General features: G+C 36.2%; 1 protein-coding gene across 1 annotated transcript; it reads right to left on the bottom strand.

The window, feature by feature from the left end:
- Positions 1 to 256: 256 nt before the first annotated feature.
- On the bottom strand, positions 257 to 1,594 carry LOC143559297 (uncharacterized). Its single transcript, XM_077047918.1, has 2 exons — positions 1,544 to 1,594; positions 257 to 1,159 (listed from the first exon to the last, which is right to left on the bottom strand). Exons 1-2 carry the CDS (start codon positions 1,592 to 1,594, stop codon positions 278 to 280), a joined length of 933 nt encoding a protein of 310 aa, XP_076904033.1. The 3' UTR covers positions 257 to 277.
- Positions 1,595 to 25,546: the final 23,952 nt, after the last annotated feature.

Raw genomic sequence — 25,546 nt, 5'->3', positions numbered from 1 at the left:
AAGAATTGTAGAAGTAGAGGTTCTTGTAGATGATGCAAGCTAGCTATTAGTCTCCGTATCTTCAGTAATAAAAAACTTAGGCTCATACAGTCATACCCCTTTATGGAAATGAAGATACGTACCATAACAAGTAACTCAAACACCAAATACTTGTCTCCATATATCTATATATATACTACACACCCTTGATATCCATTACAAGAAATCATACATAGGAATTTGTGTATTGAAACTATATATGCGAAGTGATGTCTTAAATCACACTCCATTGAAGTGATCACCTATCATCATTTTTATGGGACTGGACCATGAGACGGGCATCCAAAGCAAATGGTACTTTGTCTTGAGAATCACTCACGTTAAACCAAGGCATGAGCGAATTTGGTGGTACGTCTTGGGAACTTGAGCTTAACAAATGAAAGTGATTATTCTGTCTAATAAGATCATGGTGCTCTCTCAAACTAGGCATGAGATATGGTGGGTAAGGTGATTGCGTGATGGCAGAAGGACACAATGAAAATTGGGATTCAAATGGTAGAGACATTAATGAATCAGTTTGAGATGAAACTCGTCCTTGGTTTCCAAACTGGGATATTGATAGATTTGAAGAAGGTTCCCAATTATAGTAAGGGTTGTATGGAAACATAAATGGATAAGAATATTGAGGTACAGGAAATAAGTTCAAACCTCTATTTCCATCTCCATTTTCATGCTTGTTACACTTGTTTTCGACTGCTTCTTGTGGCATTGAGGATGGTGGCAATATTGGATGAAATTGATTGAAATCTCCAGGTAGCATTTGGAGGGGTGGAAGCTGATCAATATCATCTTTAGTTGCATCAAGTAACCAATCTATGACCTTACTAGGTTGGTTCAATCCGAGCCTATCTTGAAGATCATACAATTGAATAGCCATAGGAACTGAAAGCCTAATTCTTCGGTCTCTCAATCCTTTTACAGTGTATACCTTGCTATGCCTATCTTTACCTCCAGAAGCCTTAGATACCCTTACAATTCTCGGGTTCTTAAAACCAGCCCATTGTCTTGAAGATGATGTATACCTTGGTAACATCGGCTCATTGCTATCGCCTTCTTGCTTCGCTTGAAAGTCTTTTCCTCCTGAAGTATTGTTTGAACATCTTATTTCTTGCATTATAGGCTACTTATCTTCATCTGGGATGTACAAGATTTTTGTGCTTTTTTATATTCTGAAATATCAGGGTTTGCTTAGGTTAATAAGTAACTAATTGAACTAGGCAAATTGCTTTGAATTAAGAAGATCAAAAAAGTAGACGAGTGAAATATGAGTTAAATATTTTTCTAGAACACATCAACCAAAAACTAGGGTTTTCTTTCCAGATCTAAAACATGCAATTTTTGTTATTATAAATAGCAACTGATTATAGTTGAGAAAATGAATACAAGAAAGCAAAATTAAGTTGATTTACATGTGATGGTTGATAAATACCTGCAAATCACAACTCATTTTGTGGCCATGTACTTTGATAATTAAAAGGTATTAAAGGCATAAAAACTAATTCACAGGGAGTAAAACTATGATCATGTGCTTTTGGTACTGCAGATCAGACAGCATTCAATTGCAAAGTTTCTTGTGTGGAGAGAGAAAAGCTCCAGCCTCCAAATGGAATTGAATTGATGAAGAATCTGTAAGCAAGTTCTTATGAAGCTGTAAAAGTCTGATTCATGTTATCTGCAAATAAAAGGAAGCATTATATGTATGTCAAATATTGATCTGCATATATATAATTCTCTAACTTTCCAATGAATTCCTATTATCAATCACATAGAATTTTATATCAATAATATATGATGGTGTATGATTAAACCAATCTCACATATGTAGACAACGTAAATAACTCCAATTATATGGTGGACCATTCGGGCCTATTTAGAAAAAGAGGCTTAATGCTTTATTAATATTGACAACCACATATAACTTGCTTTATGTTAAATAAGGTGGTTAAAACAACAAAGTATCTATGCATAACAATAATGTTTCTATGTAAAATATGTTCGTAGATATTTACGAATGTTTGCGATATGCCTGATGCATATACATGAAGATGATGGCAGTTAATAGCTAACCGACACAACCCTTAATTAGAAGGGGCGGCCACGACTGTTGCTAATATATATAGGGAGAGGATCAAGAGAAAACTCATTTTTAGAAAGAAAACTTAAAAATTCCCAAAGAATTATTTTTAATTAAATATAAAAAAATATTTTCAAATTTCCATTTTTGCCATTTTTCTTATATTTTGGTTCCCTTCACTCGAAAAAAATAAAAAAATAAATAAATAAATAAATAAATTTAAAAAAAAACCCCGCTGTAATGCACATACGTACTACTGTGCGAAACCGTTGTATTACACATGTGTATTACTATGTATTTTTAAGTTCAATAGTGTTTAGTTGTATATATTCAATATTTGTGTATTGTAATTTGTATATGTGTAGTAGTGTTGTATTATATGAAAAAAAATAATAATAAAATAAAAGTCGATGTAGTGCACATGTGCGTTAATGTTGTATTACACATACGTACTAATGTGTAATCGATGTGCGTATTAGTCTTATATTGCATATATACAATAGTGTATATCAAATATGTGTAATAGTGTTGTATACTATGCAATACAAACACTTTTGCATACATGCAATGCACACCATTACACATGTGCACTACACCGACGAAGTTACCGACAAGGTTTTTTTTTTAAACCAATAACAAAATATAAGAATAATGGAAAAAGAAGAAACTTTAAAAATTTTTTTTAAAAAACTAAGTTAAAAATAGTTTTTAGATGTTTTTAAGAGTTTTTAAGTTTTCTCTTTAAGAGGAGTTTTCATTGGACCCACCCATATATATATATATATATATATATATATATATATATATATATATATATATATATATATATATATATATATATATATATATATATATATATATATATATATATATGTTGGGAAAAGCGACCACCTAGCCACGAACGGTAAACAAAATTGCGGAATTAATCTTCGTTTGGCTAAACTTTTTCCCGACCCGAATGAACCAATAAGGATGCAAACAAATAAGGTAATCTAAAAGTAAGTGACACAAAAATTTTAGCTGGAAAACCTCTCAAGGCGAGAGTAAAAACCACAGGACTACTGGAGCCGCTTCAAATCCACTATCACCAATAATAGCAATACAAAGTCTTCTCTAGGTAAAACTAGAGGCATACACAAATCATCATATACTTGGTACAAACTAACCTTAAATATATGAAATCAAATACAAAAGAGTAACGAGCAAGAGGAATCACCAACGAGAAAACTACCGGTCTCATACGTTGTCTGTATGTGCCCATAAAAAACCCTTTTATAATATTCTTTTCGTGCTCCCCAAAGGAAGCACACAAAACCATTCTTTGACTAAAGGCCCACATAAAACAAAAAACACAAGTATAATTTGTGTGTATTTGTTCATCCGTGAAAACATATATATATATATATATATATATATATATATATATATATATTTATTTATTTATTTATATATATATATAAGGGTGTGATATAAAGAGAACTCCTTTTAAAAAAGAACTAGAGAACTAATAGAAATCAATAAAAACTATTTTTAACTTTTTTTAAAAAAATATTTTGTGATTTTTTTTCTTTCGCCCTTCTAATAACATGATATTATTCCTAAAAAAAAACGGCGATGTAGTGCATATGTGCACTAATATGTATTGCATATATACAATAGTGTTTTATTGCATATAATACAACACAATTGCATACACACTATTAATACATGCAAATACAAACACTAATAATTGTACTCAAAACAAACTATCGCATATACGTAATACAACACTAATGCACATATGCACTATAATGTTTTTTTGGTATTTTTGTATATAATATAACACTATTGCACTAATACAATACAAAATATTGCATATATGCTATTCAACATTATTGTACATATCAAAATACACACTAGTGCATATATGCAATAAAAAAAAATCGATGTATTGCATATGTGCACTACAACGAGTTTTTATTATTATTTTTTATTTTATTTTTATTTTTTTTATATTTTTCGAGTAAATGGTAACAAAATATAAGAATAATGACAAAAACGGAAATTTAAAAATATTTTTTTTAAATTAAATTAAAAATATTTCTTTATTAGTTCTCTAGTTCTTTCTTTAAAAAGGAGTTCTCTCTTTATCTTCTCTCTCTATATATATATATATTTCTTTTTCTTTATCATTACTAAATAATAATAGTAATATATAATAGCCCATGAATATTAAAATTTGTTGGGTTTTCTCATGAGCAAAAAATACCCCAATATAGTCATCTAATAAAGGACTTTCTAACCATATAACTTCTAATTTTAACGTTCTCTCCTAAGCTAGATGGGAACCACACCGAGCATTCTTTTAGTCGTTTAAAATCAAGTGTTTTCACGGATGAAGACCGTCTGAACCTTTTATGTTTATATTGTTGTTATTAGACCGGGACTATAGAAAAGTCAGTGGGCAGTTAGACTCTTTGTAGTACACTTTCATTTCATATCTTGTAACACATAGACACACAGTCACATTCTAATACAACAACAGGTTATATTTACATCTTCTTGTTTGCTTGAATATTTCGCCTTCTGATCAACCGACTCCGCAGCTTAATCCAAAATGAGCAGGACCTAGATTGATTATGACATGTACCTTAGAATTCTTTAATTTCAAAATTTTAATGCATATTTGTTTGATAAGTGTTTTTCGCCCAAGCCCTTACCCCAAAAGTGGTACTTATATTTGGTTGACCACTTATAGTGGCGCTTTAAACGGCCTAAACATGAAAAAAAAAAAAAATCATCCGAGTAGTTTTGCCTTGCTTCTTTCTCTCAGGACCACATATTATTGCAATTAGAGATGAAAATTAATTAAAAGAAATCACTTCAGTGGGTGATTTCCATATGAAGTAAATCTTTGAGCTAGTAAGCATAAAAACCTAATATACATATAACTATAATAATTTTCCGAAAGGAAAAAATCAAGTAGTTCAAACCCTAGCTGAATCAATGATATTTCACCTTAGTAATCATTATATACCAGAAAGTATGTGGTGCTTTCAATATTATTTAAAGCAGCATGAAACCCGCTACTAACAGAATTAGTGAAACGCCAAAATCAGAATTCAATACATATACAACACTCCGGCCCGTTGCAGGAGTTAATATGTTGTATTCATGGAGTGTAGGTTGGCCCATTATCATTTATTTATCAAAAATAATTAAAAAGCAAACTGAGCTAGTCTAACTTGAGTAACTTCTCTTATTTATGCAATGTGTTTTGCATTCAAAATTTTATAATCCAATTTCAGTTTTTTATGTGTTATATATGCTTGAAATTTTTAACTAAAGTAACATTAAGTATTAGCTTATAATATGATTAAAAGAACTTTGAAGTTTAGTTTTAGGATTTTAAACTCTTCATACTACTACTAGTGCTACAACCACTACTATTATTATTATGCAAGTAGCCAACACCCGATTCGCAAGGCAATGGTCAACGGACACCCTTATTTATATTTCTTTCGTCTTAGTATCCAAAGCCCAATTCGCAAGGCAATAGTTAAATGACACAAATTATTTGCTCATTATTTAATTACTTATAGTCACAGTATTGATTTGCAGTCTTTCTCATATATTATAGTTGGTGTCAAAAACTAGTGATTACTTACTCAACCTCGTGTTGACAAGCATATATATTTTGTACGTATATTGCAGGTATCATATGATGTGAAGCGAAGGTGATGATCACTTAGAAAAGACAATAGGCTATTTAATGTAAAGATAAAGTGCTATGAATTATTTTAGTTGGATTATTTGTCTAAGAATAATTGTTTTCTTTTGGGATCATTTTGTAATTGTTGAAACATTGTGTACTTGATTTGAAATTTGAAATAAATAAATTAGATACAGTCATAAATTGCATAATAGTGTCTTATGAGATGCGAACCAACAATTTGCGCCCCGGCATTTCGTCGTAGGTTGGGGTATGACAGTAAGTAGCTTTCCATTCAACAATTCTTCATAACTGTCCATAAAGGCATGGAATAGTGAAATGTTGGGGTCATCAACATGCTTAGTGGAGTGGCTTGAACTACCTGAGTTGATGCTTGAAGACTGGTTGATGCCATGAGCCTTTAGAGCTTGATTAACAGCTTGGTTTACCAATTCCTGAACAGAGTTTGATGTTGACGATTCTGATGCACTCACAGATGATATGAAAGCTTTGTTCTAATCAGCTAAGACTGTAGATTGAGCCCCATTAACCCCATTAACGGCATGAACAGTAGGATGTGACCGACTTAGGAAAGCTGATTCAACCCCTGAACATGTAGAAAGACTTACATAATTTAGAGAACTGGCGTGGTTATTCATTCGAAGCTTATCATCCATCTCCAATGATTTGATGGTGGAGGTTAACTGCATAAGAGTTGTTGTGTTCAGATTCATGGTTCTTTTGATGGTAGTTACATTACGGTTACACGTGTAATGTATGAGTTCAACAACTTCTTATTGATTTTAGACATGTCCCAAAGGATACCAGCACTTCTTATTTTAGCGTTCAGGGCTTCAAATTTGTTAAGGAGTGATGAAACTGTTTTTCGTTGAACATGTTTGAACATATTGAATTCTCCTTTCAACATTTCCTTTCGGCTTTCCCTCATATCCAAGTTTCCTTCAAATTTCTCCGCCAAGGCATCCGAAAGTGCCTTTGTAGTAGCACATCTTTTATGCTTTCAGTGATTTCACTAAAGAGACACATAATGAGATAGCCATATGCCTTTTTATCAGTATTAGATAGACTTTCAGGAGGAACATCCACTGGTCCAGCAGGAGTTATTGTTACTGGTCTATTAGGTCCATTTTCTATCGATCTTATGATTGTAAAGTCATTTGCTCTTATGAAGTTCTTAAACCTCCATTTCCAATGCTTAAAGTTGCTTTCAAAGTTCAGAAGTCTAAGTGGTTTGTTGACGGTCCCAACTTTATTTTCAAGTATCATGAAGCTCTTTAACAATTATAGATCATAAGACATCTTTGTAAACTGATCGGTAAAACACTAGGCCAAAACAATATCAAAATCAGCAATAATCTCTGAAAAAATCTAAGTACTGGGAATTGTAATCGCAAAATCTGATGCGAATACGATTGGGTTCTAGAATGCGATGCGATTGGGGTTTTTAAATGCGATACGATTGGGAGTTCCAAATGCGATGCGGTTGGGAATTCCAAATATGATGCAATTAGGAATTCCAAATGCGATTCATGCGAACGTGATCGTCTAATTGACAGTACGAAATCGCAAAACACGTTGTTTCGTACGAATCTTCACATAAACACTTCTTTAGCCAAATCGGAAGCTTCAAACACCTTAATTAACCCGTAGTACACTTAAACACACTTGCCAAACACGAAAACAAGACCAAAATTCAAGGTTTTGACCCTAGAACCTCAACTACTAGAGACGAAAGCTCTAATACCAATTGTAGGTCCCTTAAACCGGATCTTACAACTTGTTCTTGAATCAATCTCGATTGTTGGTTAGAGGAAATCACCAACTAACTAAGATCTCGGATCTTGTGTTGTGCTTGATTATTTTCTACTTTAGCAAAGTTAAAGAAGATAAGGTTGAGAGAGAGAGAGGGGGGGGAGGGAGAGAGACAGAGAGAGAGTTGGTGGGAGTTAGTATTTGTCAAAAGGTTATGTGTGCATGAGAAGCTTGCACGTCTCGTGCATTCTAATTTATTTTCATAAGACCCAAAGGGCTTGTTTACACTGGCCTCAAGCTTAAACATACATAAACTAAGAAACAAAAGCATAATATACAACCGATAGCAAAACGAAATAATACAAAAGACTAAATGTTGGGCCATATTTTGTATATTATTAGTGTTTTGTATTACTTACGTTTCGTATGTTTCGTCTTTGTTCATTATTGGGCCCGAGGCCATTGTAAACAAAGTCCATTGGGCTATTTATAATAGAAAGGTGGCATGCCATACCTTCCCTATAAATAGGAAGCATGTGCATGTCACAATATAAGCTTTTGAAAATCTTATCCATTCAACTAACCCTCCATCTCTCTCTCAAAATCCGAACATAAGAACCTCAAGATAAGATCCGAGATCTAAGGTACTTAGTGTGATTTTCGCTAAGCACTAAGTTAGATTGATCAAAGAATAGTTAGATCCATTCTCGGGACCTACAATTGGTATCAGAGCTTTCGGCTCTACTAGTTGAGATTCTTGGATCACAACCTTGGGTTTTGATCTTGTTTGTGAGTTTCAAGACGTGTGTTTGAAAAGTTTCAAGAGTCTACGGGTTAGAATGTGTGTCTACGGGTTCTAAAAGAAAATCACAAAGTTCACAAAGTTTAAAAGAAAAAGAAAGTGCGCTTACGTGTTTCTTGGTGAAAATTATAAAGATTCAAGGTGTTTGTTGTGTGATTTGTGTTTACGGGTTGAAAATATATGATTTGAACATTCAAATCGCATGATTCTAGAAGTGGTAGTGTACTTGAGATTTGAAAATTCTGCCAAAGTTGGTACAAAGTACAAATCAATTTCCAAGAAATATTAAGTTTCCAGAAGTAAAAAAGAAATCGCATCGCATGCTGACGTAGGTTGTCGCGGCCTAGTCAAACAATCAATTTTAAAGACTTAAATACCTATAATAAGTACGGGTAAGTAAGGTCGTCTCCACAGGGACTCAAGGAAAGTGCTAATTTTAATATTACTAAATTAATTAATAACTAAAGCGGACAGACGATGTCAAGCGATTTTTAGAAAAAGATTTATTTAAAATTAACGATTACTTAAAAAGATTTGTAAATACTATTAATAAAAATATTCATTCTAGAGTCGGGTGATGTGATTTTCAACTTAATTCCAGATTCACCTATCCTGGTTACGCAGTAATTACTAGACCTAGTAGTTTGATTGTGATGTCAAACGATACCCTAACCGAATTGATGACACAATTGAACTCGGTCTACCTAATTACCAATTTATATTTTGTGAAAACCAATTAAAGAACAATATTTGATGATCAATAGTCCAATGACACAAGAGGCTAATCGTAAGTGTTGATGAAAAAAACCAAACAAGTGATGTCTTAACTAATAATCCCAAAACACAAATTGTTTAAATAATCAAACAATAATTAAACAAGATATAGGCAATAACTCAATCAAGTTCTTAAACATGAAGCATTTGAATCTGGTCAGAAGTTTAAAATACACAAAACCTAACCTAGAATGAACACGAGACATAGCCGAGCATCAACATATCGATTAAATGACTTATCTTAATGAACATGCAAACCCGAGATGAACCGGAAGCCTTGGAATGATAGAAAATCGCCCTAATTAGCCTCTTTTTCCTCTGGAAGTCATGATATGCCGAATGGTGAAGTTAATAGGTTTATATAACGCAAAACCTAGATTTTTTCGGTTTTAAGTCGGTTCGCGTCGCACGAAGGTGCCAAGGCTTCATCTTCGCATCACGTGAAGGACAAAATAGTCGGGCTCAGATTCCTGCAACTTCGCGTCACGCGAAGTTGCCCCTCATACATCTTCACGTCGCACGAAGATGTAAAATCACGAAAAACTTTATTTTCTTCTCTTTACAGCATCGTGATGCGTGCGCTTCCAATCTCTTACTTCTAAATCTTCATTCCAAGCTCGTAAATATCCTCGATAAGCTCCATAACTTCCATGTCCCTGAAATTGACTAATTAATATATAAAATAACTAACTTTTACCCAACCATCACATCCCTACACTTATCCTTTTTCGTCTTGAAAAAGATTTTGCAATGGAATCAGAATTAGAGACTATTTTCGAAATACTTTTTAGATTATCTTAATTAAGCATAAGGACACAAAAACCGCGATTGCCGATATTTTTGTCCACTTAAACCCATGCCTTAATACTTACCGGGAAAAATAAGGTGTGACAGTTTTGTTATTTCATATGATTAAAATGGAACCCACACCTCAAAGCCTTGAAGCCGCCTTACCATGCTTTATTATAGTTTTACTGTACCAGACCACCCCAAACTTGACTTAAACCTTAAAATTAGACGATCAAAATTTTGCACATGTGTACAATTTTCAAGCCCATATGTAATAGTTAAGACAATCTTGGATATTTTATCGAAACCAAAACCTAAACTTAAGCATTAAAGTTTACCAGAATGGCCATTAGATACGTTTAAGGTGCAATTAAGTAACTAACTAGCAAATAGCCCCCACTACATGACATACCCCCGTTATCAAGCAATACCTTAAAGTCCATCACCATAGGTGAGTAGGCACGAATTCATCTGTAGGGCTTACATATGACATGTCCCGTGTGGTCCGTTTCTTAATGATAATGAGACGCGAGCATGGGGACCCCATATGACTAACAGCGTGGATGATCAAATCAGTAGTGAATTTGCACTTTTTAAAGCACATAGTGACCATGTTTAATGACTTATGATTTGGCAGATAAACTGCGGGTTTGCTCTTTTTAAGCTTTTATAATATACATAATCAACTTAGGAAATATGCATACCCATATGATAAACCACATACAGACCCATGGTCTCCGAACCCTGAAGCATCCCATCAATACAGGATTTAAGGCTATAAAATTATACGCCTATGAAGTGTTAACCACTTAAACTAGCAGTATTTTCATTTATGTTTATATCACAAGCCATTTAGCATACTCTAATGTTAAGCCTATCCAACCATTGTACAATAACTATTCATATTAAAATATTATTTTGGTGATCAAATCTAATAAAAGGCTTGAGTATGGCCTAATCTATCATTTCAGTCCTTACACAGGCTTAGCTTAACAAATAAAACCCTGAAGGCATTTCCCACTAAAAATCAAGCATTTTAAAGTTCAATTAAGTTTACAACCAAACCATCCTTTCATTCTCAAGGCTGAGCCTACCGACACATCCCAAATTAAGTGCATTCCCGTTTTTATTATCTCATATTATATAATAGTTTTGAAAAACAACCCCCGATTTTTCTATCATCTTCCATTATTGTGCAATAATCTTGATTTAAGGAACATTAAAACTTTTAAAAAATTCAATTTCTCCCCCACCCCACACTTGAGGCAAGCATTGTCCTCAATGTTTAAAAATATGACAACTAAAATAGGGACGTGGTTAAAATTCACTTTGCCAATTTTAAAAACCGGGCCTAATGTGATGGCGGTTATACATTTATACAACTACACTTTTAACACAAAAACTAATAAAACAAATAGGGTAATGAAAAAGAAATCACCTGATAGAAAATATAACTCTCATGTGCAACTCTCGTGCCCTCGGTGATGCTCTTGGTGAACTTACCTCTTCAACTCTCAAAATAAAATCTGCAAACTCTCAAACATGTAGAAGCAAGCTTCTCACAAGTGTTAAAAATATAGGTCTTTAAATCGTTTGCAAAAATCATTAATTTTAACTCACCAACCAAGCTTAATTAAATTCATAACAAAATTTCTTAAGTGAGTAAAAATGTTAAAAAACCTAACTCACTTTCGTAGGAATCACGATTGCATTTAGCGTATGCAACAAGTCCTTTAAACCCCCCGGTAGCCCTGGTGGACGAGTATGGTCTAGTGAGGGTTTATAGTGAAGTACACCCACCAAGTTCAAATACAAAATATACAAGCAACCACCCATAAAAATAAATCCCTTCAAGTAACCCAATCGAACCGCCCATACTACCAATAAGCAAAATAATAATTATATCAGTACAACCCAACAAGAAAATAAAAACATAATAAAAAGAAAAATGCAAATAGGACCCAAAATATCGGTTGGTACGGCTGCTTCATCAACACCTACTGCTCATCCTCGTCATCCTCATCATCATCTCCAGCTCCACCAGCTCCAGAACCTCTAACACCTGCATCATAAAAACCACTCATGTCATACTGACCATAACCACTATATCCAGCAGCCGACACATTTCCATAGCTACCAACACCTCCACCATATCCATACCAGTACCACCCATATCAAAGCCACCAGTAGCTGGCAGTGGCTGCTGCAAAGAACCCGGCAATGGGATGTTCCAATGATCGAACATAGTTATGAAATATCCGCGTGACTTATCCCTATACTCTCGGAACTCATCCCGGTACCCATGCAACTCATCCCTCATCTGTAACTGCTACTCAAACATGTAATCTAACGTCATGGGCTGTGGGTGCTGCACCGGTGGTGGACTGGGCTGTCGTCTCTGAGTGGACCGGGCAAGTGGCCTTTCCACACGCTGCCTCCAAATCCTTTCTATACGTTATTTTTGATCCAATCTCGCACTTGGTCTGATCCTATTCTTTACTAATGGTTGTTGACTAAAGGATGCATGGGACTCTTTTTTCTCGTTGCTAGGCTTTCAACCAAGTGCTTTTCCATCTTAGGTGAACGAGCTACGATCTCGCAAGGCACTACTGTAGAGCTCTTTGGGCCTGCCGCTGTCTCAATCGATAAACTTTGAAGATTAGCCTACTGAACGATTCTATCTTTTATTTAATGAAATGAAAAATGAAAATTTCCTACTGAACGAAATTATTATTATTTAATTTCAAGATTGATTTTCGTTGAAGAGTTCTCTCTGTCCCTCCGTCCCCCCGAACTACCCCGCAGCTCTCACATCTACCATCTGTGGTGGACTATCATATGTAACCATGCCCGCCTTCTAGGCATCATTAAGTGTAACCACACCCGTATCCGGTCATTCCTCAAAATACTTCACCGGATAACGTCAAAAAACCCCCCAAAGACTAAGCAATTCTCGTGATAATCGGTCCCAATGCCAATCGAGGCGCGGCCGAACTCGCTCGACGACCTCCTCTAGCCAAAGAACTCAACAACAAAGTGGCCATATTAACATTTCTTCCTCCCACCGTGGCCATCAAACACATCAAATCAATATTATTACACTTATTGTGTCCCGACTGTCGACCCACGAAAGTGAAAGCAATAACCCGATGTATGTACCTGTGGAGCGGGTCCCGAACGGCCGAAGAAACAACATTACTCAAATGAGCGCCATCTGCAATCGTACTCCAGAACTCGGCCAACTCAGTAGTCGAAATCCATGAGGCCGAGAGGCAGTAGAACCAGTAGTAAAACCCCGAATACTCTCCCAAAACTCGGGACCATCAACCTCATGCGCCCCATACAATCCCGCTATCACAACAAAACGGGAATTGAAACAATTCTCTCCCCAAAGCAAAACTTACTGCATGTGGCTCATCAAAATCTCTAGGATTATGTCGAAAAGTAGAGTAAAACTTATAAACCAACTCCACATACTGCTTGTCATCAAACCTCAGAATATCGGCCCAACGTCCCGGTAAGAAACCATTAACTCTCCCCGCCGCCCAATTGATTCCAACACGTCCCAATCAAATGTACACTGTCTCAATAACTGCATGTCACGAATCTACTCAAATACCTCATATTTCGGAGTACTGGGGACAAATCATAGAATGATGTGATCCTCCTCGTCTCCCCCGTGATATCCTCAACAGAAGCCTCGAAAACCTCTATCTCATCAACCACATATCTAATCGGTACCCTCGTATACTGCTAAGATGCAAAGTCAAAAGTCTGCTGTTTCTTCGACCCTTTTCTCGTCATCTGGGCAAAAATATACCAAGTAAGTCCATGTCGCAACAACTACGGGCGACAACCGTATAGCATTTCGGCCGCGATTGTCCCCAATAGAGAAAACTTATAACTAAAAATAATCTAAATTATAATATATATATATATATATTTTTTAAGCAACGTAAAAACAAAAGACTTGAAATAACTAATTCCTCAAAGCGCACGTGTAAAGACAAAGCATGACATTTCCAAAAAAAAAAAAAAATTATACCCGACATTTTTGAAAACCAACAAACCCAACAAACCAACAACCACCTTTAAACTCCTTACAATCTCAACAAACCGACACACATACCTGTCAAATGTTCAAAACTTTTCACTAACACTTTGCTGGAAAAAAAATCGATTACCCAAAAACAAACAATATCAACAACATATATAAAAAATCGGGCCTAAAATACGAACTATATCGAAAACTTTGTCAAACTTTTTCAAAAACTCCGACCCGACATCTCGCCGGAAAATATTCCGGTACCCCAAAAACCTTTAAAAACATAACCATTCTTCAAAAACACATCAAGTTATACCAAATTTCGGTCAAAACTTTAACGATCCGGTAAACCCAACCCGGTAATACCGACATTAAACACCCACTAAATCACCAAAACCCGTCAATCCCAACCAAATACACACTCAAAACACATGCATTCCATACCCTCAACAATCTGAGATAACCGATTCAAGAAGTAAACAACCAATTTCAAATTAAACGAACGACATATGTAAGACCCCTAACCCCGGGAATCATACAGTTGGTAATCATATCCAAAAATTCTCGAAAATTTAAAGCCAAACAGATTCATGTTATTAAAATCATTTCAGAGTACTAAACAGCGAAAAGTCAAAAACAATTCATTCCATTAAAATAACCAATTCAGAGTATGATTCAGCGAAAAATCATAATTATTAAAAACAAGTTCCCAAGACCCGGGAATTATGCCCAAAATCAAATTTCAATGTATTTAACAAAACTTTGAAATAATAATGTTCATTATTAAAACTTCCGACTAAGTATGCCTTTCACCATCTAAGTAGCTTCGTGCACGTCCAAGCGGTAATGCATCCTACTCCTAACCTGAAACTCACACTAACATGCACACAAAGTCAGCTTGAGCTGAGTGAGTTCAAGTTTTAATAATTGACATCTAAAATAATAATAATCATAATCATTCCAAGAGTTTTAAAATAAAACAGGATACAACAGTTGGGCCATCATCAGTAATAAGTAATCATACTTATATATATATATATATATAAACATCCATATAATTATATCCCTATAGATATCATCCAAGTAATAACATCAGGGTCGAGCACATGTACAACCCAAACACGTAACATCTCATCCAAGTAATAAAATCAGGGTCGAGTACACGTACAACCCAAACACGTAACATCCGATGATGATCATGCCACACGAGCCCCCCCCCCCTCACGGGCTTTCCAGGGCCCGCCACAGGATTTAAGAACCTGAGTAGTATAGTTTGGCCCGGCCAAGATCACCATCCATCCGTATGCAAACACAAAGTAGGCATACGCAACATCCTTAGTCGATAACGACTAATTAACATCGCCAATTATTGGCCACAAAATATATTTATATGTGTGTGTGTGTGTGTATATATATAATCCCAAACATACCATCATGAAAGTAAGCCTAGGGTCATAAAGTAACACCGGCATACCCATTCATAAATATCATCTCATGACATACTACAATAACAGTAAGCCTACATCCTTGGTTTAGACCATAAGTAATGTCTATAACCTTATAAAATATATAACCATAGATGAGCCTCGAATATTCCAAAGCATAGAGTATAATTCACACATATTTTCTTAAATCCACAAGTACGAATAAGGCTATGTAATACCATCCAAATAGTTTAAACAAGCATAGTCTGATAAAATTGTAATATGGTGTGCATGCTAGCCCAAAACGAAAAAAGAGTAAAAGGGGCATCATGAACTCACCTGATGAAAGGCACAAATTCACCACGAGCTAGAGGACCCCTAAGTATCCCCAAAACTCAAACGTCTGTCGGTTTACATACAAACATCACTAACGACATTGAAATGACTCATTTATCCTACGAGACGTTCTAACATGGTTCGAGTTACCTAAAGCCTCGACCTCCTCATACTCATTCATAACAGCCCCCGGGCCTTAAATTTACCAACACGACCCATAGATACTCCCGGGAATAAAGATTTCCCAAATTACCCCCGGAAGCACTAGGTGATACTAACACGCGTGTTTAAGAGTTGTTTAAGAACTTAATATCCAACTCAGCCCCGTGTGGACCCAATATGATAATTTCATAGCCAAAAAGTCCAGACGGCGCTACACGAGTCAAATGTGTCGGTAACTCACAAGTACAACACACTAACTATTCAATAAACGCAAATGCGCGTTGTACCGACCCGTTTGAATAACCGACAACTAATTCAGCCCCAATACTTATAAAAATAATTTTCCAACAGCCCGTATATTAAACCGAAGCTATTCGAACCGAATTGATCATCACTTATTTCATCCCTCGCGTTAAACGCAACAATCTACCATTCTAGCTAACCGAAAACTATCTTTCAAACAACAACTAGTTAACCAATCAAACGAATACCAAAAGACATGGTTTTAAAGTATGTTATATGGGACATACCTAGGAATATTGTGGTGTAAAAACTCACTTCAAACAGCCCCGACAAGAACACAATTGAACATCCACCGGTTAAGCCTAAAACGAACTTATCGATCAATAACAAGTAAAACGGGCAGATTTTAGCATGCGAAGATGCATTTAATTACATAGGATAAACTTTTAAATAAATAATTAAATCTTTACCAGACTTTAATAAATATCTCTGGTTTATAAAATTATTTTTATTATATTTTTCCAGTGGACACAAAAATCATAAAAATTCCTCCAACACAGAAAGGTATGTGCAGATATTTCAGTGCGCAACAAAATGGTTTTATTTTTATAAAAATCATTACCCAGCCAAATTAAACGATTCCAATTGGGTTTGGTTCCTAACTCAAAATATTAACTTCTAGAAGTAGAACCAACCAATTTGGACTTGTCGAAAAAGAGTTATGATGTCGGGAAGACAGACCAGAATCCGTCATCCCACATCAGCTTTGACACTCGATCTTATAAAATCATAAAAAGTATTCAAATATCGTCCAAAATTTATGTATTATACCTTTCTGGAAACTAGACTAAAATTAGAACATCATAGAAACAAGAATTAATCAAAAAAAAATATATTAGCATCGATTTATAGACCGAACAATAAACGAGTACGAATCTGTCAGAAATCGTTATAACAAAAACTCAACCCTAACGACCAATAAGCGCGTTAATATGATCAATCAAGGTGTATAGGACTTGGGGGAACATAGAACTAACCTTCAATTGAATTTTTGGACCTTAACCTTGGCTGCACAAAAGAAAAACGAGGGTGGGGAGGCTGCACAAACTTCCGATCGGCTAAAGTGGGGAGGAAAGGGTTAGGGTTTTGTTTATGTTATAAAAATCTTACACTTTAGCTCCTCAAATTTTAAAGAAGTAACATCTTGGTTGAACTTGCATGAAAAGTCAAGTATGATAAGCTTACGAGGGTGGCAAGGAGCTCTCGGAAGAAAGCCAGATCAAGCCCGAAAGGTATACACAATGCTACAAGGTTAAACCCTTTTTATCGGAAATTAACGGGCGTTACAAGTCTACCCTCCTTAGAATGGGATTCGTCCCCGAATCCCACTATACAGGAACGAGCGCAGATGGAGACAAATACTAATCATCTAATCATATAAGAAACGGAAGAGACAAAACCTCTACGGGCACAAAGTCTACAAACAGGAACAAAGCCCGCAGCTCAACAAATTTAAAAGGAGTCCAGAGTGACAGCATGCTACGCCTTAGTTAAACAATTACGCACAAAGCGTTTGAGACGTTGAGGAATGAATGGGAGAATTCAAGGAATGAGATGAACGGTAACGCTTTCGACACGAGCATTATCCATATCCTCTCCCTACAAAGACAGAACCCTAACACGGTCAAGCATAAGTAGTATTTAGAAAATGGAAGGTAACGGTAAACTGCTAATAACGTTGATTAAGTGTTATTTATTGTTTACCTCACCTGCCCATCCTAAGCACCCCCTGACCCTAACCACATTAGCATTATATCTAACACTTAAGCAATTAATCATATAATGGAACTTTTAAAACTCAAAAGAATGACTAAACAATTAAAGTTACCTCTTGGCGTGCAGTTACTCGCGGTTGGCATATATAGTCTTTTCTTTTACAGTTCGAGTCCAAGCATTCGGGAATGCTAGGATCCCTCGAACCAGGGCTTTGATACCAACTTGTAATACCTCGAATCCCGGTAGTCCCACAGTTGGTACTCATACATAATACTTATAAAAATACTTAAACTTGAAAACAGTTCATTCCATTGAAACAACCAATTTAGAGTATAATTCAGCGGAAAATCATAAATAATAAAACAAGTTCCCAAAACCCGAGAATTATGCCCAAAACCAATTAAAATATATATTTGATAAAAATTTTAAAAAGAAATGTTTAATACTTAAATCTTTCATCCAAGTATGCCCTTCACTGTCCAAGTAGCTTCAAACACGTCCAAGCGACAAGGCATCCTCCTCCTAACATGAAACTCACACTAACATGCACACAAAGTCAGCTTGAGCTGAGTGAGTTCAAGTTTTAATAAATAACATCAATAATTAATAATCATAATAATCATTCCAAGGATATTAAAAATCAAAGGGGTACATCAGTTAGACCAACATCATCAATACATAATCATCCTTATATATATATATATTTATCTAAACATCCAAGTATAACATCAGGGTCGAGCAAACGTACAACCCAAACACGTAACATCTCATCCATCATATGCAAACACAAAGTAGGCATATGTAACATCCGTAGTCGATAACGACTACTAACATCGCCAAATATTGGCCATACAATAATACATACATACATACGATAATACCATCTCAAGGCCTACCCTATACAAGTAAGCCCATCCAAAATAATTTTAAACAATTCATCAAGCAAAATCGCTTAGGTGTGCATGCTAGCCCAAAATCTTAAAAGAGTAAAAAGGTGCATCATGAACTCACCTGACACAAGACACATATTCACCACGAGCTAGAGAATCCCTAAGTAACCCAAAACTCAAACACCTGTCGGTTTACATTCAAACATTACTAACGACACCGAAAGGACTCGTTTATCCTACGAGATGTCCTAACATGGTTCGAGTTACCTAAAGCCTTGACCTCATCGAACTCAATCATAACAGCCCCCGGGGCCTTACATTCACCAACACGACCCTTAGATACTCCCGGGAATAAAGAATTCCCAATTTACCCCCGTAAGCACTAGGTGACACTAACACACGCGTTTAAGAGTCGTTTAGGCCATTAACATCTAACTCAGCCCCGTGTGGACCTAATATGATAAAATCACAGCTAACAAGTCCACACGACGCTAAATGAGTCAAATGGGTCAGTAACTCGCAAGTACAACGCACCAACTATTCAATAAATGAAATTGCGCATTCTACCGACCTGTTTGAGAAACCGACAACCAATTCAGCCCCATAACTTATAAAAATGATTTTTCAACAGCCCGTACATCAACCAAGTTCCCCCGAGCTGAATTGGTCATTAATCACTTCAACCCTCGCGTTAAACACACCAAACTACAATTCTAGTCAACCGAATACAATCTTTCAAACTACAACTAGTTGACCAACCTAACGAACACCAATGAACATGATTTTTAAGTATGATATACTAGACATACCTAGGAGGATTTTGGTGTAAAAGCCTCAACCAAAACAGTCCCAAAAAGGTTAGAATTGACAGCCACCCGGTAAGCCTACAACACGCAATTTAACGATCAATACACGTGATATAATGATCAATTAAGGTGTAAAAGACTTGGGGAATCGTAGAACTAACCTTCAATTGATGTTTTACGCTCACACCTTGGTTGTAATAAAGAAAATCGCGGAGGGGGGGGGGGGGTTGGAAGCTGCCGATCGGAATAATGGGGTAGTTAGGGTTAGGTTTGTTTATGTTATAAACATTTTTTTCACATCTAGTCCCTCAAATTATGAAAAATTAACATCTTGGCTAAAAAGTTAAACGTTCTAACGTACCGTGATGACGAAAAGGTTTCCGAGAAGTGTCGGTTAAATCCCGAGAATTATACATACTCTACATGCTTTAATCTTTAAACCGAAAATTAGCGGGCGTTACAAGTCCACCCCCTTACAATGGGATTCGTCCCCGAATCCCGATGCGACAGGAACTAATGCGGATAGAGTTTCACTTGTAATGCTCGTTAATTTCCTTTAAAAAGAGTTTAACCTTGTAGCATTGTGTATACCTTTCGGGCTTGATCTGGCATTCTTCCGGGAGCTCGGTGCCACCCTCGTAAGCCTATCATACTTGACTTTTCATGCAAGTTCAACCAAGATGTTACTTATTTAAAATTTGAGGGGCTAGAGTGTAAGATTTTTATAACATAAACAAAACCCTAACCCTTTCCTCCCCACTTCAGCCGATCGGAAGTTTGTGCAGCCTCCCCACCCTCGTTTTTCTTTTGTGCAGCCAAGGTTAAGGTCCAAAACTTCAATTGAAGGTTAGTTCTATGTTCCCCCAAGTCCTATACACCTTGATTGATCATATTAACGCGCTTATTGTAATTAAATGCATCTTCGCATGCTAAAATCTGCCCGTTTTACTTGTTATTGATCGATAAGTTCGTTTTAGGCTTAATCGGTGGATGTTCAATCGTGTTCTTGTCGGGGCTGTTTGAAGTGAGTTTTTGCACCAAAATCTTCCTAGGTATGTCCCATATAACATATTTAAAATCATGTATTTTGGTATTCGTTTGATTGGTCAACTAGTTGTTGTTTGAAAGATAGTTTTCGGTTAGCTAGAATGGTAGATTGTTGCGTTTAACGCGAGGGATGAACTAAGTGATGACCAATTCAGTTCGAATAGCTTCGGTTTAATATAAGGGCTGTTGGAAAATGATTTTTATAAGTATTGGGGCTGAATTGGTTGTCGGTTACTCAAACGGGTCGGTACAACTCGCATTTGAGTTTATTGAATAGTTAGTGCGTTGTACTTGCGAGTTACCGGCCCATTTGACTCATGTGGCGTCGTGTGGACTTGTTGGCTGTGAAATTATCATATTGGGTCCACACGGGGCTGAGTTGGATGTTAAGAGCTTAAACAACTCTTAAACGCGCGTGATAGTATCACCTAGTACTTCCGGGGGTAATTTGGGAATTCTTTATTCCAGGGAGTATTTAAGGGTCGTGTTGGTAAACTTAAGGCCCCGGGGGCTGTTATGAATGAGTTTGAGGAGGTCGAGCCTTTATGTAACTCGAACCATGTTAGAACGTCTCGTAGGATAAACGAGTCCTTTCAATGTCGTTAGTGATGTTTGTATGTAAACCGACAGGCGTTTGAGTTTCAAGAATACTTAGGGGTCCTCTAGCTCGTGGTGAATTCGTGCCTTGCGTCAGGCGAGTTCATGATGCCCCTTTTACTCTTTTTACGTTTTGGGCTAGCATGCACACCATATTACAGTTTTATCCGACTATACTTGTGTTTGCATACGGATGGATGTTGCGTATGCCTACTTTGTGTTTGCATACGGATGGATGGTGATCTTGGCCGGGCCAAACTATACTACTCAGGTTCTTAAATCCTGTGGCGGGCCCTGGAAAGCTCGTGAGGGGGGGGGGGCTCGTGTGGCATGATCATCATCGAATGTTATGTGTTTGGGTTGTACGTGTGCTCGACCCTGATGTTATTACTTGGATGATATCTATAGGGATATAATTATATGGATGTTTATATATATATATATATATATATATATATATATATATATATATATATATATATATATATATATATATATAAGTATGATTACTTATTACTGATGATGGCCCAACTGTTGTATCCTGTTTATTTTAAAACTCTTGGAATGATTATGATTATTATTATTTTAGGTGTCAATTATTAAAACTTGAACTCGCTCAGCTCAAGCTGACTTTGTGCGCATGTTAGTGTGAGTTTCAGGTTGGGAGGAGGATGCATTACCGCTTGGACGTGCAAGAAGCTACTTTGACGGTGAAAGACATACTTAGTCGGAAGTTTTAATAATGAACATTATTATTTCAAAGTTTTGTTAAATACATTGAAATTTGATTTTGGGCATAATTCCCGGGTCTTGGGAACTTGTTTTTAATAATTATGATTTTCCACTGAATCATACTCTAAATTGGTTATTTTAATGGAATGAACTGTTTTTGACTTTTCGCTGTTTAGTACTCTGAAACGATTTTAATAAGATGAATCTGTTTGGTATTAAATTTTCTAGAATTTTTGGATATGATTACCAACTGTAGGATTCCCGGGATTCGGGGTCTTACAAGTTGGTATCAGAGCCAGGGCCGGACCGGTGGTGCCAGGTCCCGCAAGGACGCTGGACCCCTTAAGGGGGGTGGATTGTGACATCCCACATCGGTTGGGGAGGAGAACTAAGCCTTCTTTATAAGGAGGTGGATACCTTCCCCATTATAACGCGTTTTGGGCGCTTAATGATAGTGGATGAGAGGAGAACTCCACAGTTAAGCGTGCTCTGGTGGAAGTAGTATAAGGATGGGTGACCTCCTGGGAAGTCTCCACCTGGGCAACCAAAAGCAAATCCGTGAGGTGATGGTGGTACGTCCTAGGCAAAGCGGACAATATTATGGTGCGGCGGTAGCTGGGCTGTTACAACATACCTTTAAATCGGTTTAAATGTAGATGATGCAAATACACAATAATAGTGACAGTGGTGATGGTGGCAGCCGGCGACGGTGGTGACGGATGAGGGGGCGGCCGGATTTTGATGTGTGGATAGGGTTAGAGATGAAGAATGTGTGGTGAAAGTGAAAGGAAATCCGGTTTTATATAATTTTTTTCGTCAGATCTGAGCATCTTCGCGTCGCGCAAAGATGTCAGACACGCAACTTCGCATCGCGCGAAGTTGCACCTTGACTTTGACTTTCAATTTTGACTTTGACTTTGGCATCTTCACGTCGTGCGAAGATGCAAGCCTGGCAACTCAACTTCGCGTCGAGCGAAGTTGCATTTTCACAGTAATTTTTACGGTTTTTGGTGTTTTAAAAAATATCTATCTTTTAAGTCTCTTAAGCTGTTTTTCCCCCGTCACCAACTTCGGTTGCCAAATACCAATCACTGCGTACCTGGGGCTCCCTCTAGCGACGCATGTGCATACCAATTCTCCACAATGATGATCGACATGTCGCTTCCCCACACTCGATCCTTGCTCTATACTGCACGTTTTGAGGAAAACACTTAGCTAATTAGACTCAATATACAAAGAATACAACTTACAAATGTCGGGTTGCCTCTCGGTTAGTGTCACACCCCAACCTAAGGCGGAATATGTCGGGGCGCGACATAATTGTATCATAGCTCAAAAGACACTAAAGTAAAATACACGTGTCAATATCTAAATTCTTTATTTCATATATCAAGTACACAAAATCACAAACATTGTCTCAAAAAGAAATAAACATTTCAACTACAAATAATTGAAATAAAGTTCATCATTATTCATCATGCATCCTAAGGTCCAATCTATTCTTTAATCTCTTGTTTCTTCATTCAATACAGCTACCTGCGCCATGCGTGAAAATACATAGTTTCTCAACATAGAGTTGAGCAAGTAATCACGGTTTTTGATTACATATAATATTAAAAATGGCAATTCCTTGCGATAATATGAACTACTACAACTAGCATAACAATAAATATAAAAATTGTCTTTTCACTCGAATCACATAGATAACGAGCTACTCTGACGGCATTTGATCATACTAATGAGGATGAGGATGGGATACCAACCACCAAAACATAAAATAAACACATAATCACATTTGCACATATAACTAATTGAGCAATATCATATAATGCAACTAATGGAATTGTAGTGTGAAATAAAATGATTAAATTGTGAACGCATAACGCCCCCAAAATGTAAAACGGTAAAAAGGGGGGTGTGAATTACTTACATTATCGAGTGGGTTAAAGAAGATGAGAGTGGCGATAAGACTTAAGAAAAAACGGTCAAGCTCCTTGAAATGCGTCAACAAAAGATCTTATTGTTAACGATAGTATAATTAATAAATGAGGAAAAGAATTAATAAGACATGGCGATTTGAGATTTGATGGGATACTATTAGTTTGAATGTCATTATTGTGATTTAATCGGTTTGAAAGATTTGGAGTCTTTCAGGTTTTTAAATCATTCTATTTATTATTATTATTATTAATTTACATTTATGCTTGAATAAAATAATTACTAATTATAGATAAGTAAGTAAGCATATATATATATATATTATATATATATATTGACGGAAAAGTTGAACGAAAAATTTATTTGAATATGTAATATGTTTTGGTTCGTCAAGCGAGTGGTAGAGAATATCATTATTTTATTTATAATACCTTTTGTATATAGTTAATAAACAAGAAAAGATTCAAAAATAAAAATAAAATGACAAACCGGGCCTGGAAGGCTTCGAACCCGCGCCCAGGCCGGTTTACATGTCTTAATTACAACAGAGTTGTCCATCTGAGCTAGCACGCAGGTTTGTTTTCAGCTAGAACAGAAAATTTAAATGCAGTAACCCTGGTTCTTGTTCTTCCCCAAAACTAACCCTAGGTTTTCAAAACGAGTTAATTGGTCGGTGTTGTTTACAATTAATTTAGGGTTACTGATTGTGGATTAAAGACGACCTAAACACATAATTTAATTACTGTAATTGATGATGGATTAAGGAATATTGATGAACTGGTTCACGGCCCAAACTTGAATTCAGAAATCGATCTTAGCAGCATTGCCTGATGCAATTAGGTTAAAGTTTACGTTCGGAATATTGTGAGGAAGGTGTGGTGACGTTTAATAGAATTATACTCGTGTATTTATAGTGTTAAAGAGTCGATTTCATCGCGGGTTCAATAGTACGCGATTAGCTGTCGTATGGTTGATATATACTACAATTATAGTGTCGGTGTGGTTGTAATTAAGTGGAGAAATCATTTTGTTTAATCATCTTCGTGATTTAAGGCGAAAATCACGAGTTGCCATAGAGGGGGAGGGGTGTCGGTGACGGAAGAGAGGGAAGAAGGAGAAGAAGGGTGTTTGAATATTATTTTGCAAATAAGTACCTGAACAATAGAGGTGGACACAGTTTTGGGTTAAAGATTAATTAAGGGCATATGTTGTATATCTTTGATAGTTAAATCAAATAAGTAATTAAATAAATGATCAATAATTAATTTGATTTAATAACAATAGATCAGAAATTTTAAATGGGTCAGGTTTTAGAATCTGAAATTTAATGAATGTTACAATTAGCGCTGAATTGAATGTCTATAGCTCGACATCCCTTGGTTCCTCAGTCAACCGAATAAGTCGGCTCGTCCGCCAAGAAGCAAACCTCCGACTCATGTATCTCTTTGTTCAAATCCGCATCTCCCAAGTAAGGCTTCAAACGATGGCCATTCACCACTTGCCTCAGATGATTGTCAAAATCTTCGATCTCAACATCTCCATACTTTTCCAACTCTTTTGACTTGATAAGGTCCCGTCCACTTGCTTTTCAATTTGCCCAGGAAAAGC

Source organism: Bidens hawaiensis, unplaced genomic scaffold (genome assembly GCF_021521415.1).
Source record: "Bidens hawaiensis isolate Kalapana, Puna unplaced genomic scaffold, B.hawaiensis_p1.1 tig00019804_1, whole genome shotgun sequence".
NCBI classification, from domain to species: Eukaryota; Viridiplantae; Streptophyta; class Magnoliopsida; order Asterales; family Asteraceae; genus Bidens; species Bidens hawaiensis.
This window is presented reverse-complemented; position numbering and strand designations above follow the sequence as displayed.